At 42.1% G+C, this 18,266-nt stretch overlaps 1 protein-coding gene across 16 annotated transcripts in view; it reads left to right on the top strand.

Moving 5' to 3' along the window:
- NEO1 (neogenin 1) overlaps nt 1-18,266 on the top strand; it is a 234,381-nt gene that overhangs the window by 209,532 nt on the left and 6,583 nt on the right. For 8 of the 16 annotated variants that reach the window (XM_021099089.2, XM_021099088.2, XM_021099087.2 and 5 more), the window contains 5 exons: nt 2,228-2,296; nt 5,308-5,455; nt 9,793-10,031; nt 10,573-10,665; nt 14,631-14,789. In XM_021099089.2, coding sequence (XP_020954748.2) covers nt 2,228-2,296; nt 5,308-5,455; nt 9,793-10,031; nt 10,573-10,665; nt 14,631-14,789 — 708 coding nt within the window. The remainder of the gene's footprint in view (nt 1-2,227; nt 2,297-5,307; nt 5,456-9,792; nt 10,032-10,572; nt 10,666-14,630; nt 14,790-18,266) is intronic. The other 8 variants (XM_021099097.2, XM_021099096.2, XM_021099095.2 and 5 more) reach the window with 1 other exon arrangement.

Genomic DNA, 18,266 nt, shown 5'->3' with positions numbered 1-18,266 from the left:
ACTAAGATCAATAAAAGTAAATTCGATAATTGCTTTTATTCTTAAGGAGTAGTTATTAGAAATTCAGAGTCTTTGGATGTTGGTTAATGGCAAGGAAGATTCAGAATTTGTGGTTTCAAGTTTCAGGGCTTTGGAAATATGTTTGCATACAATGAGCCTTCTGTTGTATGTTGGAGAAGCTGCAGACATGCGTGTGTGTGTGTGCGCGCGTGTGTGTGTGCATAAGTGTGTAAGGCACCCTAACCTTTGACTTAACCATGAAAATAGAAAAATAATGGTACTGAATATGCACAGAATATAAATGAGCTCATTGTTCTTCCCTCCCTTCACTCCATAAGCCAGGGTGCAATTTTTAGCTACACCACACTTCTGGTATTTAAAATTCTTGGCCTGTATTTATTTTTGGTGTTTGGCTAAACCTTGGAATTTCTTGTTCATAGGTTAAATCTAAAGGAAAAATGTAAAGAAATGCATAAATTAAACCAGTTTATTGGCAAAGTGTGTTCATTGGCAATTATTTACACAATATGTTACTCTGGATAGTTTGGTTTAAATGTGGGCTCCCTGGCAAATTAGTACACTTAAATATGAAGAGCCTTCAAGGGCCACGTCATCTCCCCCAGCTTATCGTGGTGAAAAGAACAGCTGGAATCTTGACATATGGTGTGTGGCATTTGGGAGGAGTGACAGCAGCAGATAGAGGGGATAGAGTAATACGTATGGACAATGGACATACTTGAGTTAAATTCTAGAATATGCCCTTTTGGATACTCAAGAACTTCTGTTACCTTTGGGGATTTTGAGCTTCTGGAAACTCAGAAGATAAACTGTTTTCATTTCTAAATTTATTCTGTTAAATGAACTGTATACAAAACCTTCAGATTTTAATTTCCTCTAAGTCTGATAATTTATAAAGTATGTAGTATTAGTGCTAATATTTTACAGTGATGCATCTAGTATATGCATTTCCAGTCAAGCTTTACTTGTGGAAGTAACTCTCATTTTTTAAGTGTTTTTTGAAGCTTCATGCTCTCTCTGTAAAGGGTAAAATTATATTCTTCTCTAAAGATTTATTTGGTAGTTAATATTTATTGAACATTTGCTGTGTGTCAGGCAGTATTTAAAATGTTTTATAGGATTCATTTTCCATTTAATCCTCACAACTGTTTTGTGAAATAGGTGCCATTATTATCGCTGTTTTACAGTGAGGAAACTGAGACCCCAAAATAATAGCAAAATAACTTGCCCAAAGTCAAATAGTGCATTGTTCAAGGGCAGGCAGTCTGTTTATCGCTGTGCTTTGCTAATTGTGAGGAGTAGCTTTACTTTGCAGTCCTTGAAGCCTCGTCAAGAGAAGCATGAGACTGCCTTCAGTCCCCAGACTTTGCATTGGGGGATTCCTTTGCTTTATTGGAAAAGGACTTCTTGTGTTTGCTTTGTCAAGCACCTTTTCCTATAAATGTGAAGAATGGAGTTCAAGACCAATATAAACTTCTAAAAAACTGATTATTTGTATTTTCTGAGGTCTGCTTGTGAGGTGGTCCCAGCCCAAGGTCTGCAGCCTCACTCGTTATGTTCCATGATAATGGATTAGGAGACAGTATTCTCTGAGAGCACTTGACAGAAGACTTTGGTTTTCTCATCTTTGGCCATTTAGGTTGGCCGAGCAGGGACTGAGCACCCAGTTTGAACCTCCACTTGCCTTCCTGCGCCTGCTCAGGGTAACCTTATATTTGGAAAGGCAGCTTTATAATTTGAGACAAGAATGCAAACACTACTGACACCTGCTAGGCCACATCAACATAGCCGATCCTTTGAAAGAGTCATTTCTTTAATGCAGAAGTTAACCTAACTGGTCCCCTTAGTTCCTTTTCCAAAAGAAGCTACTTTTACCCATAGGTGCTCTGAGCAGTAGTTCAGCAGCTGTTTCTTGGGCTAGAGAAGTGGGTATGTTCCCACCTTAACAGCAAGGGGCAGCCTAGTTACACCGTAGATATAGCCATGGAATGAGGGTGTCAGCCTTTCAGATGCCTCATTGCATAGCCAGCTGTACCTTAGTTTGCTTTGCCCAAATAGACTAAATTTTCCCGTTGTTTATGTGCTACTTTTTTCTCATGGACAGAATAAACTGAAATGTTTTTGTGTGTAGAAAACACTCATTAGCTATGAAATGAACTTGTTACACCAGTGGAGTGAGTCATTATTGACATGATTTCTCCTCCTTCAGCCTCGGGGTCTGCAGGAAAAGGAAGCCGGCTGCCAGACTTAGGATCTGAATACAAACCTCCAATGAGCGGTAAAGCCCTTCCTGTGGCTTTTTTGGTCTCCTGTGGGCATGATGCAGTTTTGCTTGAAATCTTGAAATGTCTCTTGTAGCTTATGTGTTGTAGCATGTTACCTATTTCCTTTTATTTACTAGTGTTGGCTTTAGGCATGTTCTGGCCAATGTTTGCTGAATTACTATAAATGCATTCATTATAGGATCCACAAATAAAATTGTTTCCCCACAAATCCAACTTAAAATAATTCTGAAGAAATAAGCCTTGCTTTTGCCCACTGCCTCTAGAAAATAATTAGAATCTTGCTTTCAAAAATAAACCCTCTAGTGGGATTATCTGTCTTCTAGAACAAGCCAAAGAAATGCTTTGGCATCATTAATTTCTCCCGACACTACTTAGTGCTGTGTTTTTAGTTTGGAAATTCTAAAAAATTATTACCACTCTCCTAGCCATCCTAAGAGCTGGCGCTTTCTCATAATTAAAGGGATGACTTCTCTACAGAATGTCACCATTTGTAAATTACTTTTTACACATTTGATCCTGGTAACAGTGTGAGGCAGGGAGAACAAGTATCATTATTCCCATTTTATACATTAAGAGACCCAGTGGAGAAGCAGTGTGCCTGGATCCACCCCCTTATTATGGAAGTCCCTAGAACCCAAGCTCAGGTCTTCTAACTTTCAATTGTGTCTTTTCCTCTATCAACCGCAGCCTAAAAGGCATGGGGTTCTATTCCAGATGTGGGAATCCAGGATGGCAAAATGTCCACAAAAGTAATTTCTAGAAATGTTCAACTTCAGTTAAATGAAAATTCATCTCTGTAGCATGCAGGAAAGAACTACCATCATCACCTCTGCTTGCTTCCCACATCCCAGCTCCCTAGCCTCTGATTTGCAACGCCTGCCTCACCCAGTAGCTCAGCACTTTGGTTAATAAAAGTTTTATGTGAAGCCCTAATATGGTCTAATTGTTGGCCCCTAGTTCCATAGTCTTTCCCAAATGTAAAAATGTTAATTTTATTGAAGGTCAGTGTGTACAGTTTAAGTTGTCTATCTGCTGATCTTTTCCTCAGAAATGAAGGATGAAAATGATTGAACCAAAAGTAGAAGAATAAGCTGTTAAGCTCTCAAAATTAGCCCAGATTTAGCATTGTGCTTAGATGTAGTCTACAAAATCATAAACTCAAAAGTGGAAGGTCAGCTAATCCAGGGTTATGGAAGGGATTCCCACAATAAGCATAGTTTGGATTAAATCGTAAGTTCATAAATCAGGTTGTATCTGAGAATCACTTTAGGAGCTTTTCTGAAAACACAGATTCCCAGGCCATAACTTCATGGCAGGAATTTTTTCCACAACATCCCAGACTGGTAGGATGGTTCTTCCCAAGTACCTCTAGAGACTAAACACTCATTACTTGGCAAAGCAGCTCATTCCATTATTATACAGCTTTGTTAGTGCAGTAAGAGAGAGTACCTAGAAGAAAAGATGTCAGACCAGTCCATGGTAGTTAGATTTGTGTAGTGGGATTTCCTTTTTTTTTTTTTTTTTTTTTTTTTTTTCCTCACTATAAATAGGGCCACACTCATGGCATATGGAAGTTCCCAGGCTAAGGGTCGAATCAGAGCTGCAGCTGCCAGCCCACACCACAGCCACAACAACTCAGGATCCGAGCCGTGTCTACAACTTACACCACAGCTTATGGCAACACTGGATCCTTAACCCACTGAGCAAGGCCAGGGCTCAAACCTACGTCCTCAGGATACTAGTTGGATTCATTTCTGCCGAACCACGGCGGGAACTCTGATTTCCCATATTTTATAATATGAACATGCATAACTTTTATAATGAGATAGAAAGCAAAGAACTGTGTTTCAGAAAATGTAAGATCCAGGCTTAGAATAAAAGGAAGATTACAAAAGGACTTGATCAAAAGCTGATTCTCATCCATAAGCAATGAGGGAACAGTAATGGGAAAAGAAGAAAATCTTTTTCCTCACAGTCCTCATGGGCCTGGCCTCTGCACAGCTCTCCAGCCTCATCTCCATCTTTTTCTGTTCACCTCCTTCTAACTTGACATGTCTGTTTTTGCTTCAGCAACACTGGCTGCCCTGTCTCTTCCTTGAACATGCCAGGCTCATTCCTGCCTTAGGCTCCTTCCACTGGCCGTTCCCTCTCTCTGGAATGTTCTTCCTCCAGGTCTTTATAGGGTGGGATCTTTCTTGTCATCCAGATCTCAGGCCAGATGCCATCTCCTCAGAGAAGTTTTTCCCAGCTGCTCGATCTGAAATAGCCACCCACTCACTCTGTATCATATCCCTTCATTTTATTTTTTCATAGCACTTGTTACAAACTAATAATTTCTTATTTGTTTGTTGTACTGTCTGCCTCTACTCTTTCCCCAGCACTTCTACCCCAACATTCACATCTTTGTTGTTCACCATTGCATCCTTAATACCTAGAACAATGCCACACATAGTAACCACTCAGTAAATATTTGCCAAGGTTATGAATATGTCCGAACCTACTTTTTCCTGAAACTGAGTAAGAAAATTAACTCTACTTTGTATCTGTAAAAACAGAGACATTGTTTTTCAGGTAATTTTTTTTGTGATCACAGACATCTATACGTTGAAGAAACTTTTGTTTTCTATGAATGTACATTTTTTAAATAGTTTGGAAAGTCAGAAAAGTAAATGATGTACAAATGGTGCTTTGTAAGATGAATTTATGCATAACATAAGACACCAGGGGACAAACCCCTTGTTTGTCCAAGCATAATGTTCAGTGTGATCTGAGAAGCTTTTATTGAACACCAGCTTTGTGCAAGGCAGTTATGCATAGGGCGGAAACTCAGCTCTCTGAATTTCATAATCTAGAGGAGATGGCCATGTTCGTGAGACACTTGTATACAAGGCACAGTGGTGGCTCTTCTTAGGGAGCTCACAGAAGTATCTCTACTGACCTGAAGGTTCTGTAACCTAATTGTGTGCTAGAATTCCCTAACAGGTGTACCGTTTTTCCCTTGCAGGCAGTAACAGCCCTCACGGAAGCCCCACCTCTTCTCTGGACAGTAACATGCTGCTGGTCATCATCGTTTCCGTTGGCGTCATCACCATCGTGGTGGTCGTGATCATCGCCATCTTCTGCACCAGGCGTACCACCTCTCACCAGAAAAAGTAAGGAACCCCAAGTGTAGCCCATACATTTTTCGTATGTATTCTTTTGCTTCTATATGACTTCTGTATCTGGAGTTGTACACAGAATTAAAACATAAAATACATGAAAAGCGATGTCGTAAATATTTTTAAAGGAAATGCACATTGGTTCCTCTTATTAGTGTCATTTGGGGTCCAGGCAGGGAACAGGTGGCACACTCAGGGATGAAGGAAGCTTTAATGAAGGGACCATTTACAGTGTCCTAGGTGGGGTTAGCCTTAGGCAGCAGTGTTCGAGGGACAGCAGCAGTGATAGGCGGTCACCCTTAAAAGGGGAAGAGGAGAGACCTGTTTTCAGAGATCTGAAGCAGCAGGAGAGGACTTCCCACAGGTGTTGTAGTAGATAGGTAACCATTGCCAGCCTCTAGCCCAGCAGGAAGGGGCAAGAAAAAAAATTGCCTTCTATCCTCCAGTCTCTTACCTGTGCCTTCTACTGGCCAAACCCACCTGGAAGCCAGGGGCAGAGTGTCAAGTAGTATAGTTCCTTTAACTCAGCCTCTCAAGTCTCAAAGCCAAGTGGAGAATGGATCTGGAGAGGATAGTGGACAGTGTGCAGCCTTGCTGGAGCCCCTTTGGAGGACCCTCTGTCTCTGTGCAGCCATTGAGCCAGATGCACAAGAGGTTGTGTCACAAGTACCAGCTGAGTTGGAAGGAGACTCTAGGCCTCTAATTATAAATCTAAGTTTAAGAGCATTTTTAGGTAAGTGCTACCAAGTGTAGAAGTTGGGACCATAGCAGTGGTCGGGGAGGGATGTGGTAGGGAGATATATTGATTAAATGAACAAGAAAGGATTACTTATAATCAGCACGTCTTATTAGCAAAGAGGCCAGATGACTGCTAGCCCTGAGCTCCTCTGGGATTTTGAGGTTTGTGGCTAATTGTCTAGAGCAGATAGCAAGGTGATTCCATTATGTGGTGCTTGATAAGGGCCTCCTATACTCCTGAACCTGAGAGAATCCTTGGCCCTAGGTCACATTCTACTCATATCTCTGGCCAGCAAGACAGATGCCATAAAAAAGGAGTTTCTTGAATTACCCCTAATAGCAAAAACACAAGATGGATAATAAAAAACTTTAGTTGCAGTATCCTGAAAGGTCATAAGATGGAGGTATTGCTCCATAAAGAAGGAGAAATTCATGCCGGTGCGATTATTGTCAGACCTGGTCTGCCCAAGGCAAGGATGCATGTATTTAATAACAATAAATGTTTTTTTTTTCAATACAGAGGACAAGTACAAGCTACCATCTGACTGCTGCTAGTAATGGCTTTATGTCATGCTTTATAGGTTATCTGATGTTTTTAATCTTTCTGTGGCCCAAATAAAATAGCTCTCTATAGCTTATATTGCATCACTTTACCCAGAAAATAGGGACTCCTTTTATAAGCCTCTTGATTGCTGCCTCATACAGCTTTCCCTACTATCTACCTTTGGTTATAAAAAACACTCTCTTTAAAACCTCAAAGATTACATTTTTTTCTACACTAGAACCTTTCTATAGTCTTCTTTTTTAGCATTTCCTGTTTATCTTTATGAACTTGATTTTACATTTAGTTTCAGAAATCTTGACATCTTTATTTGAAAAAATCTGAAAAAAAATTGACAGAAGTCCTTGGTGCTTGGGGGATTTAAAATTCAAAGTAAATTAAAAAGTACTTAGTCTTCACATTGAGAGGTAGAAAACTGAGGTTATAATAGGCTCTGTACTCTGTATTTGAATTTGCAGGTCCTGTAATATGAGTCCCTTTGTTTAAAAGAATTGTGTCAAGTCTTCATAGAGCTTTCCCCTCCCCCAGTAACCTGCTTTCCACGTGTTCCATTGACCATTGGAAAATGTGTGAGCTTTTCTTATTTTTCCTCTTTAATACCTGAAGCACCTCCCAGTTCAGTTATAGCTGTTACAGACTCTTCCAGCCTCAAGGCTGACAGAACATTTAGAGTCTAGCCCCTCATAGTTTCTCAGCACATGCCTCTCTCTATAGCTTCTTCATTCTCCACTGATGAGAACTACCTCAGTGCACCACCAGCAAATCCGAAATCCTTTCCTTGTCAGGAATAATCATTTCCCCCACTTCCTCCTGTCTGAGACCAGTTCTCCACTTACCTCCTGGATCCTAGGGTCTCCTCTTTCTAAGACCCTGTATGGTTGTCCCTCTCTGCAGCACAGCTAACCTCTCACTCTGTTGGCTCTGTCCCTTCAGCATTTAAGTCTGCTTCTTCCATCTCAACACATAATACTAATTATTACCACCAACCACTTACAATCCCTGTCTTTCCCTTCATCACAAATTTCTTGAGTACTTAGGCATTCTTTCACTCCTGACTCATGCTAATCTTTTCTAAGCTGAATTCTGGCAGTTCTCTTGCCTCTGCTAAAAACCCAAGGAAATTTTTCAGTCTTCATCTTAATCTCTCAATAATTTAACACAATCAGCTTCCTTCCTGACACTTTATCGCCCCTCGTGTTCCATGATTGTGTGTTCTCTTTCACAGCCCTCCAGTCTGCTCAGCCATCAGATACAGACCTTCCTGTATGTAGGGCCTTGTTCTGGAGTTACTCTCTTCTCTTTCTGTGCTCTCTCCTAGTGACATCTGTTCCTGTAGCTTCATTTACTTCTGAATTTTAGCTAACTGAATTTCTGTCTCTAGCCAAGGCCTTTTGCCTCAGTCTCAGACCCAATCACCTCTTTTATATTTCATCTTTAGTGTCTCAGAGCCACTCAGCATGTCCAAATCAGAATTTATAATCTTTTCTGTCAACCCTGCTTCTCCCCACTGTTACTAAATTTCTTAACGACAGAGACCTTGGCATCATCCTTTATTCCTCTTGTTTTTTTATTCCTACCCCATCCCACATCCATTTATTGACCAAGTCTTGTCATTTCTGGTTCCTTAAGAACCACCAAATCTGCCTCTTTCTTCCATTTTCACTGTCCCCAGCCACCATCGGTCACAGCTGGGATTATTGCAGTTGCATCCTAACTGCTCCCCTGTTTTGTCCCTTACCCCTCAAATCCATTTTTCATACTCCAGTTGGTGTAAATTTTTAATGCAAAGTTGATCTCCTTGCTCTCCTGCTTAAAACTATTTAGGAGTTTCTCTTTATTCATAGAGGGAAGACGAGACTCTTGGCTTGGCTCTAAAAGCCCTCTATGATCTAATCCCTGCCTGCCTTGCCAGCATCATTTTTTATCATTCTCTCCAAGCTTCATAGGCACCCACCACTCAGGATTTCTTACAGTCCCTCTAACATGCCTGGCTGTGACTCCCGGCTTCAGGGATTGGACATAATCTTATTTCACTGCCTGGAATATACTTCTTTGCTATCCCTTTTAGGTTAGCTCAAATGTCTCTTCTTCCTTCACATTTTCCCTGTCCACCTTATGTCCAGCCATTAAGAGGTTACTGTAACACCTGACATTTCATTAAGCTCAGAGAATTTTAAAAAATAGTTCAGGAGTTCCCATCGTGGCTCACTGGTTAAGGAATCCTACTAGGAACCATGAGGTTGAGGGTTCAATGCCTGGCCTCGCTCAGTGGGTTAAGGATCTGGCGTTGCCGTGAACTGTGGTGTAGGTCACAGACGCAGCTTGGATCCTGCGTTGCTGTGGCTCTAGCGTAGGCTGGCGGCTACAGCCCTGATTAGACCCCTAGCCTGGGAACCTCCATATGCTGTTGGTTCAGCCCTACAAAAGACAAAAAAATGTAAAAATAAAAAATAGCTCAGTGTCTGTCTTCCTCACTTGACCAGAAGTGCTGAGGTTACCGCAGTCCAACACAGGACCTGACATACAGTAGGTACACTAAGTGGGTGAGTGACTCAATGTAGACACTCAGGCACAGAGAAATCAATACTGTCATCCCCATCCTCAACTTTACCCCGTTGGTCGTCCTAGTTTGGGTTGCCTAAATGTTCCTTCCTTTATAAGCCACAGACTTTACCTCTACCCCATTGTTACATTTTTAGTTAATGTCATTCTTTCTCTATTGATTGGAAACGTGGGGAGGAACCTTTTGCTTTAGAGATTATTTGTTTTAAAAATTCTAATTTCTTGATACTCGAAGTCTCTAGGCAATATTCAAATATGCCCGTGTACATACCTCTAAATATATGTGGACAAAGCAGAGACATACTTAAACTATTCGCAGAAGTAAACTTCTTGCCTGTTTTTCTTGTTTGTTTGTAGTTTCTGATTTTGCTCAAAGCTTCTCCCAGAAGGGCAGTTTTAATCATTCCAAACTTTTTGACCAATAAAATTCAAGAGTTACTTTTTAAATGCCTCTTTATTTTGTACCTAGGAAACGAGCTGCTTGCAAATCAGTGAATGGCTCCCACAAGTACAAAGGGAACTCCAAAGATGTCAAACCCCCAGACCTCTGGATCCATCATGAGAGACTGGAGCTGAAACCCATCGATAAGTCTCCAGACCCAAACCCTATCATGACTGATACGCCAATTCCTCGTAACTCTCAAGATATCACACCAGTTGATAATTCCATGGACAGCAACATTCATCAAAGGCGGAATTCATATAGAGGTGCAGGTTTTTCCCAAATGTTGGGAGACTCTTTTCATTTAAACCATTTTCCATTTTGTAGGGTCGCCTTAATCTGGTGATTCTTGGTATAAAGTTCAGTTTTAAAGAAATGAGTCTTACCAGGTCAACCTCTGATGAAGAATAGCTAGTTTGTTCAGGGAGGTGAGATTCTATACCCAGATGAGACAGTCTTCTAGCTCTCTTAGGTCTCTCATCTCACTCTACCAGCTGGACATTCGGGCGTTTCAGACATCCTGGCCCGTGTCTGTGTGTTTCATCTCTCTGTCCTTCAGTTGGAGCTGGTCAGCATGTTCTTGGTCTGGATGCTCTTCCTCACAGACCCACACTGAAGCATGGACTCAACAGGGACTCCTGTAATGCGCTAATGGTCGTTTTCCTCTTTATTTCACTTCCTGCAGACACACCTGGTCCCCATTATGCTGTCTGGGAGTCCTGAATCCCCCATAGAAATGTCGTACCGCTGAGGATGCTCAGTGGCCTAGGGCACATGTTTGTAACCAGCCTCATATTTGATGTCTAGGGCACGAATCAGAGGACAGCATGTCTACACTGGCCGGAAGGCGGGGAATGAGACCAAAAATGATGATGCCCTTTGACACCCAGCCACCCCAGCGTAAGTTCAAAGCTTCTCTTTTCCCCAGTGCTGCCAGTCTGTCCAGTCGTGTTGGGGAACAGCTATGAGTGATCTCTTCGCCTTCACTTGAGCCCAACAGAAATAATCTCCCAAAGCATTGGCACCTTGAAGGCAGGTGTGTCAAACAGTTGCCATATTTTGTGATTAATATTTATTCTTGCCAGTAGCTTCTTTAGTTTCAGTGTAATAAGTAAGCCAGTTTCCACAAGTCTCCCAGGCATTAAGGAAGTAACGAGTCACTTCAAAATTACCTCGAGTCTCTGCAGCATAGGTGAGGCAGCCTCCAGGCTACGGCTAGGGATGTCAGGTGTCTCACCATCCCTGAGGCTTCCTGACACGTGATCAGTGTCAGTAGGCACCTGTGGATTTCTTTGTAATTACATTGACCTTATATTTTAGCGGAGTTTTACATCAGTAGCATGGAGTTTTTAAAACATTTTTCAACTGTATTTGACCCATGCCTCACTTTGACAAGCATTGAAAGTTGCTCAACATCCTTTAATTATATATATATATATATATATATATATATATATAGTCTTTTTAAGGCCGCACCTGCAGCATATGGAGATTCCTACGCTAGGGGTCTAATCGGAGCTACAGCCACAGGCCTATGCCACAGCCATAGCAACACCAGATCTGAGCCTTGTCTGCAACCTATACCACAGCTCACGGCAGTGCCAGATCCTTAACCCACTGAGCGAAGCCAGGGATCGAACCCACAACCTCATGGTTCCTAGTCGGATTAATTTCCGCTGCACCACAACAGGAACTCCTCCTTCAATAATATTTGAAACTCAAAATAAGTTAATTATCACAATTAAAAACCAAAAAGCAATGAGACTCACCAATTACTCTTTTCAAACTACTGTTTCTTCTCTCTTATTACTGTTTTTGAGGTGGGGAAGCCTTTTAAACTAGCTGGCACAGTGGGGCTTCCAGTTGAGGGTCCCCTGTACCATTCTAGAGAGATCAGAAGCCACCTCCCTCCCCATATCAAGTAAATGATCTGATCTTGAAGTTATTTGCTGGGGGCTGAACAGTAGGTTAGTAAGCCTTAGTTAGCACTGTCAGATACCTAGATTCAATCCTAAAAAAAATACTTTTCATTGTAACCTACATGAGCTTTGGAGTTTTTAATTCATTTCAGAATTGTCAGCCATCTCTCTGTCAATAAGTGACAGATTTTAAATAATCACAGATATCCTACACACAGAAGATGGCACTGTATGCTTAGAAACCAGTGAAACCCCTGAGTGTGTAAATGTCTGTGTACACACACACCCACACTCGCCCTATGTTCTAAAAATCAGCTTTGAAAGAGTAAAGGCTGATTTCTACACAAAGTAGTTTTTGCTTAGGGTCCATGACAAAAAGAAGGGCTTATATTATACTTAGATGTGTGTGGGAGAAACTAGTTTCCCTCTCATTAGAGGTCCCCTGGTCAGGGTCCCCATGTTTAGAAGCATACATGTACAAAAAGAGTAAATTTAATCCATTCCAGTTGCTTTTGATTTATAAGCAGATGGTAGATTTACTTCTTAATTGTTTTATAAAAGACTTGGTTCTTTCCTGAACTGGCTTATTTTTAAAACTTAAAAAATTTGACTACCCCATTCCTAGATTTGTTACTTTTATATGTCACAGAGAAAAGATATGTTATACTAGTTGCTATCATTCCTTTTTTTTTTCTTTTTTTTGGGGGGGGTAAGTGGGGAAGCATTTGCATAAATATACGATCTTTTTTAAATTTGTGCCTCAGCAGCTGGATAGGTGAGAATCTGAATTCCAGGTACCCAGATATACTTGTGCTCTTCAGGTTTGGAGATATCCTTTCCCCTACATAGTTTTCAGTCCTTTTTCACAAACTGGGAGTCCCTGGAGTCTGCATCACCCCATCCACCTACCCTGGCTATAACTGAGCACTACAGGGAAGGGCTTGGTGGTGTTGCGATAGGGGTCCATCCAAGGCCTTGCATGGAAGCACTGAATTCTGATTCAGCTAATAGCTAAGTGATTGCCAACTATATTCCAAACAGACACTTTCACAGTGTTGTTGTTTTTTTTTTTTAATTAATTTGTTTTTTGATGATTTTTATTTCTTCCATTGTAGTTGCTTTACAGTGTTTTGTCAGTTTTCTGCTGTACAGCAAAGTGACCCAGTCACTAACACACACACATGTACACGTACACATACACATTCTTTTTCTCACATTATCCTCCATCATGCTCCATTACAAGTGACTAGATATAGTTCCCAGTGCTAACAGCAGGATACTTAATTTGGAAAAACTGGCAATGCCTTAAGTCAGCTTTGTTTTTCTTTGGTGAGAGTTCTCTATACCCAAAACACTCTCAAGTTGCACCTCCTAGGTTAAAAATCAGGAGGCTTTTCCTTTCACCATAGCCTTCATTCTGGAAAATACTGATTCTGAAACACCCGCTTCTGAAAACCACGTGTCTTCCCATAGAGGAGATGCTGACTGCCAAGCTGCTGAGACCTCTCCTCAACCAGCTTTTCCAAGTTGTTCTTTATTCCAAGGGACCCCCTGCACCTTCTAGTCCCTGAGAGCAGGGAAAGCCCTTTTGGTTCCCCAGGCCTCAAGGACAAGAGGGCAGCACTGCTCCAAGGTCCCTGGCTGGTTGTGCCACCTGTCTGTTTGCATGTGGTGAAAACTGCAGAATAAAGGCTTCTGTTTTATTGGCTGGGATTTTCTTCGTCAAAGTAATGTTGAGTGACCCACAAAGATCTAGGGAAATCCTTGGTGACAGAAGACATTTTAGTAGACTCTAAAGCCCTTGCTTAGAGGGCAGGGAAGAAAGATCCCGTGCTATAAGTTTTATGAGGGTAGAGTCTGTTTATATTTTGCTTTGTCTCCATTGGCTGGCACATTATTGATCCAATAAAAGAAATTTTTGTAAATTAAAAAAAAAAAAAAGATCCCATGTGTGTGTTCCTAGTCAACCCCACCTGTTTTCCTCTTTGGAGGATTTGGAGCTGGTTATCTTGATGTTAAACATTCTGCTTCTGTAGCCACTCTAAGGGAGTACCGAGGAAAAGTTTATACCTCAGCTGGGCTTCTGATTTTGTTTCCATTTCTGGGAGCGATAATGAAGCCTCATTAAAGAACCACTTTGTCTTCATAGAAAGTTATATGTAGAGTATCTGTGTGGAAATTTGTATTCACTTGCTAAATGCAGCAAGTTGAATTCCTGAGCCAGTGTGGGAAGGAAAGAGGCAATTTAGGAAAGATCCATTTATATTTTAAAATGTGAATGGATGTGGCTGAGCTCCAAGACTAGAAGCAGGAAAAAATGGTGCCCTAGGCCTGTGTTTCATGCTTTTAGAACTAGATTGGCCCATAAGAGTTCAATTCCATTTGCATTCCTTTTAAGATATGAAAAGTGATTAAACAGCTACTTAATTCATTCAGCCGAAATACCTATTGCAGGCAGAAGGAATTAGGAATATACTCGAAGGAGACTTGTATCTTTTTGGCAAGGGAAAAAAAAAAAAAGCTACCCAGACCATCATTTGTTTGCTTTTGGATTTATATTTTGTGATATATTCAAATAGATATTTTTAATAACTCAGATAATCCTGTTTATTGTAGAAGAATTGGAAAATGAAGATAAACCAAAAGAATTTTTTTTTTTTAAATCTTGTCCACTCTTCTCCACAAGATAACATTTTTGTAAAAAATCCTCAGGCTTTTTTCTTTCTGTGTGTATCTAGAGAAATATGCATAGGAATGTGTTGATTTTTTAAAACGAATGTAAAATCCATGGCTTAATTAATCCAAATCCAACCAGCTGCCACCAAAAGGCCAAGGGAGTGGTTGTACTGCAGGGGAGGCGGGCAGGGGTTAACTACTCTTGAACTGTGATTTGTGTGTGTCTGTGCAAGCATGTTAAGCATTTCTCTGTCTTGTGTTCATTCACAGCTGTGATTAGTGCCCATCCCATCCATTCCCTCGATAACCCTCACCATCATTTCCACTCCAGCAGCCTCGCTTCTCCAGCTCGCAGTCATCTCTACCACCCAGGCAGCCCATGGCCCATTGGCACATCCATGTCCCTTTCAGACAGGGCCAATTCCACAGGTGAGAGATGAGGATGGAGCCCCAGGTGGAAGGCGTTCACAAGCTGCAATGGGGAGGACTTGCCCTGCCTAGAAGGATTTGAAATTTTTCTCAGTGTTCTTTATTTATCATAATGTTTCTGTTACTGACTCAAATTTGTTTCTGTAAAATCCCCTCCATTTTTCTCCCAAAGTTTTAAGTGCTCGGTGCAAGGTGTCGTTTTAGCAAAAACATAACTCTAATCACATAACCATGTCTTGTTCCATCAACTTGCGTCTTAATTCAGTTGTATTTTCAGTTTTATTTTTTAATCCTCCAGGTTGAAAAGAAAATGTATTCTGGGTGATTTTCAGGCACTAGAGGTTGCCTTTGCCTTGCAGTCACCCTAATTTTAGGAGGGTTCGCAGGGCAGCCATAATGTACTTTTTATATTAGGTCTTAATTACGTACTTCTGCCATGAACCAAAGTAGGAGCAACATATGGGGGCGGCAGGGCCAGTGGCTACATCAAGCTTGTGCATATTGTAAACCTCAGGTTGCCTAGTGGATTATTGAAATTAGAAAGGGCTGCATAGGCATAGATCATCCTAAAAATAAATAGAAATTAGCCTAACAATCTGCAGTGTATTTAAAGAGATACATTATGAGACAAACATGTTCTGGTTTGGAAATCTTAATAAACAGCCTTATTAAAACATTTTTAAGGAGAAATAGTGAAGGTGAAGAAATGGCAAATGGAACTCATTAATTTCCATCCTCTCAGTTTTAAGGTGCAAAAACTTGTCATATATACAGAGTACTCTTTTTCTGCCCTTTGCCACTTATCTGTTAATAATTACAGATGTTACTAGTAGAACTAAGTTTTGGTAGTTCTGAGAAATAAGGAAATGTCAAGTAAATTCATTTTAAAAGAAACTCAAAACTTCATGCTAGAAGCTTGAGTTGTCAGTAACATCTCCTCCTACTTTAAGTTCTGATCAATTATAAACATACCCAGAACATCAGATGAAGGTCAGAGCTTATCAAGAGATGCCTAATTAATAACTCTGGGAGTTATCTACTTCCCACCTTTACTTACTTTGGAGACTGCTGCTGCTTGAACTCATGTCTAAATAAAAAATCAGCCTCTCGTTCCCTCCAGTCCAGGTTTGGGGTCCTGCATTTAAGGGAAGATAGTCTGCACGAGACCCTATGGAGAACCAAAGTCTGCTTCACAGACATAGTCTGAGATAGAACAGACCAGAAAAAGCAGCCTTCCAGATCTGCTCCTATTAGCAAGTGGTTTTTGTGTTCTGACCCTGTTTCTCTGTTGTTAAGGCAGAGGATCTCACCCACTAGAACGTGGGCCTCTCTGAGTGCGTGGCAGGCTCTTCTCTGATCTGCCCCCTCCTCCTCTTATCTCCTGGGTGGGGAAGGGGTTGAAGGTTGGCAAGAAGGCCAGGGCTCCTGCCCAGCCCTCACCCAACTGGTCCAGTGTTGGTAAAAGTTTGGTTCTATATGGATTTAGGCAGAAAATGAAGATATGGAAAAATAACAGTTTGCACCAGTAAAGGGTTTTTGTTTTCATGACAAAAGGGTATATAAGAAGGTAAATCTAGTGATAGAGCCACTGAAGAGGATTTAAAATGTAGTGCAAGTATCCAAAGGTGGTCTGAGTTCTCCTACTATTGTATTTTCCTGCATCTCAGGAGCCCACAGTGTTGCCGTAGCCCTGGAGATGTGGGCTTGACATGACTAGATCTCGGCCAGGGCCATCCTTGTTCTCAAGGGCATTTACTGTGTCTTTTCCTTAGAAGTTTACTGTGTCACCACCACCTGATGCAGGAGACATACTTTCCACTTGTCCAAGCGCTCAGCAACTGTGCATTTTGTGTGTCTTTAACTCTGAGAGGTCAGTCAGTTAGGTAGTAGGCCCCTCACCAAAGCAGGTATTTTAATTACAGCACAGTTTGTCTCATGGGCCAGAGGGGTGGCATGATTTGGGGGCATACCCTTCACAGGGAATATGATGTGCTGGTGTCCTCTGGAGTTGTACCACATTCTGACTCACGTAAGGAACCCTCTTTTCTTTTTTCACACTTCTCACCATCTCTGGCCTCAGAAATTAAGGCAGTTGGAGCAGCCAAGGTAGGCCTGCGTGCTCAGAGCTCACCTAGCATATCTGCCAGTACATGCTGACGTGGTCCATTCTAAAGCCTGCTTTCTCTCTCCTCATTCTTGCCACCATCCCTAACCAGTTTCCACCAGGCCCAGGAACACACAGGGTGAGACCAGCAGCTTCCCAGCTGTGGTGATGGCTGGCTTGATCAAGCCTAAGAAGTGAGGTCCTTAGCACACCTCTGGAGAAGACAAGAAGTGACCTAGGCCTGGGAGGGTTATCACAGCCAGGCTTTCAACACTTGGGGACAGGGGGCGGTGTGAGTCCCTCATTCCCAGAACCCAAGGCCTTTAAGTGAAGGGAGTAGCACCCATGACTGCATGGTCCATCTCCTGAGAGCCCAAGGGAACTGATTCATTGCTACGTCAGCTCAGGTTAGATTTCTGCAGATGGCTCATGCATTCTGCTTAAAAGATTTTCTTCTCCTTTATAAGGTTGAGGACTCTAGGAGTCAAGGTAGGCCCTCCTTCAGGCTCCCTGGTGCAGTCTGTGGCCCTCAGCTGGTGTTCTCCAGGCCCCTCTCAGGGTGGGCATGGGCATCTGCACCAGCTCACACTGTTGGAAAGGTCTCCCTGGGTCTTGTGCTGCTTCTGCCCCTGCAGTCGGGGTTGGGTGGTTTTGTGCATGGACAAGGAGTGTAGTGGGTAAGGGATGGAGCATGAGCTTGGGACAGGGGCTTCGGAATCCTGTCCCATCTGTCCTGTGTCCTGGGGCCATGCTCCACCTCCCAGAGTCTAATGAGTTACTGTGAGGATTACACAAGCCGATGAGTATAAAGCACTTAGCATGGTGCCTGGCTCAGAGTAAGCCCTCAGCAATTTCCAAAGAAAAAAGCCTTATCAATTATTCAAGCCCTGTGTTCAGCGCTTTTCATACATCTTCTCAATTAATCCTCAGCGAATTATGTGGTATTCTCCCTGCTTTTATAGGCAAAGAAACAACTCAGAGATTTGGTGACTGCCGAGTTCACCCAGCTCCTATGCCGAGATTTTAGTGTTCAGGTCTATCTGACTTCCAAGCTAGTGCTTTTTCTACCCCACTGTGCTGCCTTCCAAAACAACTCTGACCCCTCCTCACATTTTGAGATTTTTGTCATGTTATTCCCGAGTGTTCCCCTTCTCCTGGCTGATCTACCCCTGTTTCTTTCTCTGGAGCCCAGACACCTTGTGGCATGATCTTAAAGCCATTTGCAGACTTCTGGACTGTTTGGTTGTCCAAGTCTCACCTGAGCTGTGGAGCTGTTGCTCTGGGGAGGCTGTGCACAGTTGCCAGAGAGTGTCAGGGCCTGTGGCAGCCACTGCCTCTCCTGCGATGACACCAGGCCTTGCAGGCAGAGCTGG

This window comes from Sus scrofa, chromosome 7 (genome assembly GCF_054392235.1).
Source record: "Sus scrofa isolate SSC_HxYL_T2T_F1_AM1 chromosome 7, Sscrofa_HxYL_maternal_Yorkshire_Landrace_v2.0, whole genome shotgun sequence".
In the NCBI taxonomy this organism is placed as follows: Eukaryota; Metazoa; Chordata; class Mammalia; order Artiodactyla; family Suidae; genus Sus; species Sus scrofa.
The sequence above is the reverse complement of the archived record's forward strand: the minus strand, read 5'-3'. Positions and strand labels throughout refer to the sequence as shown.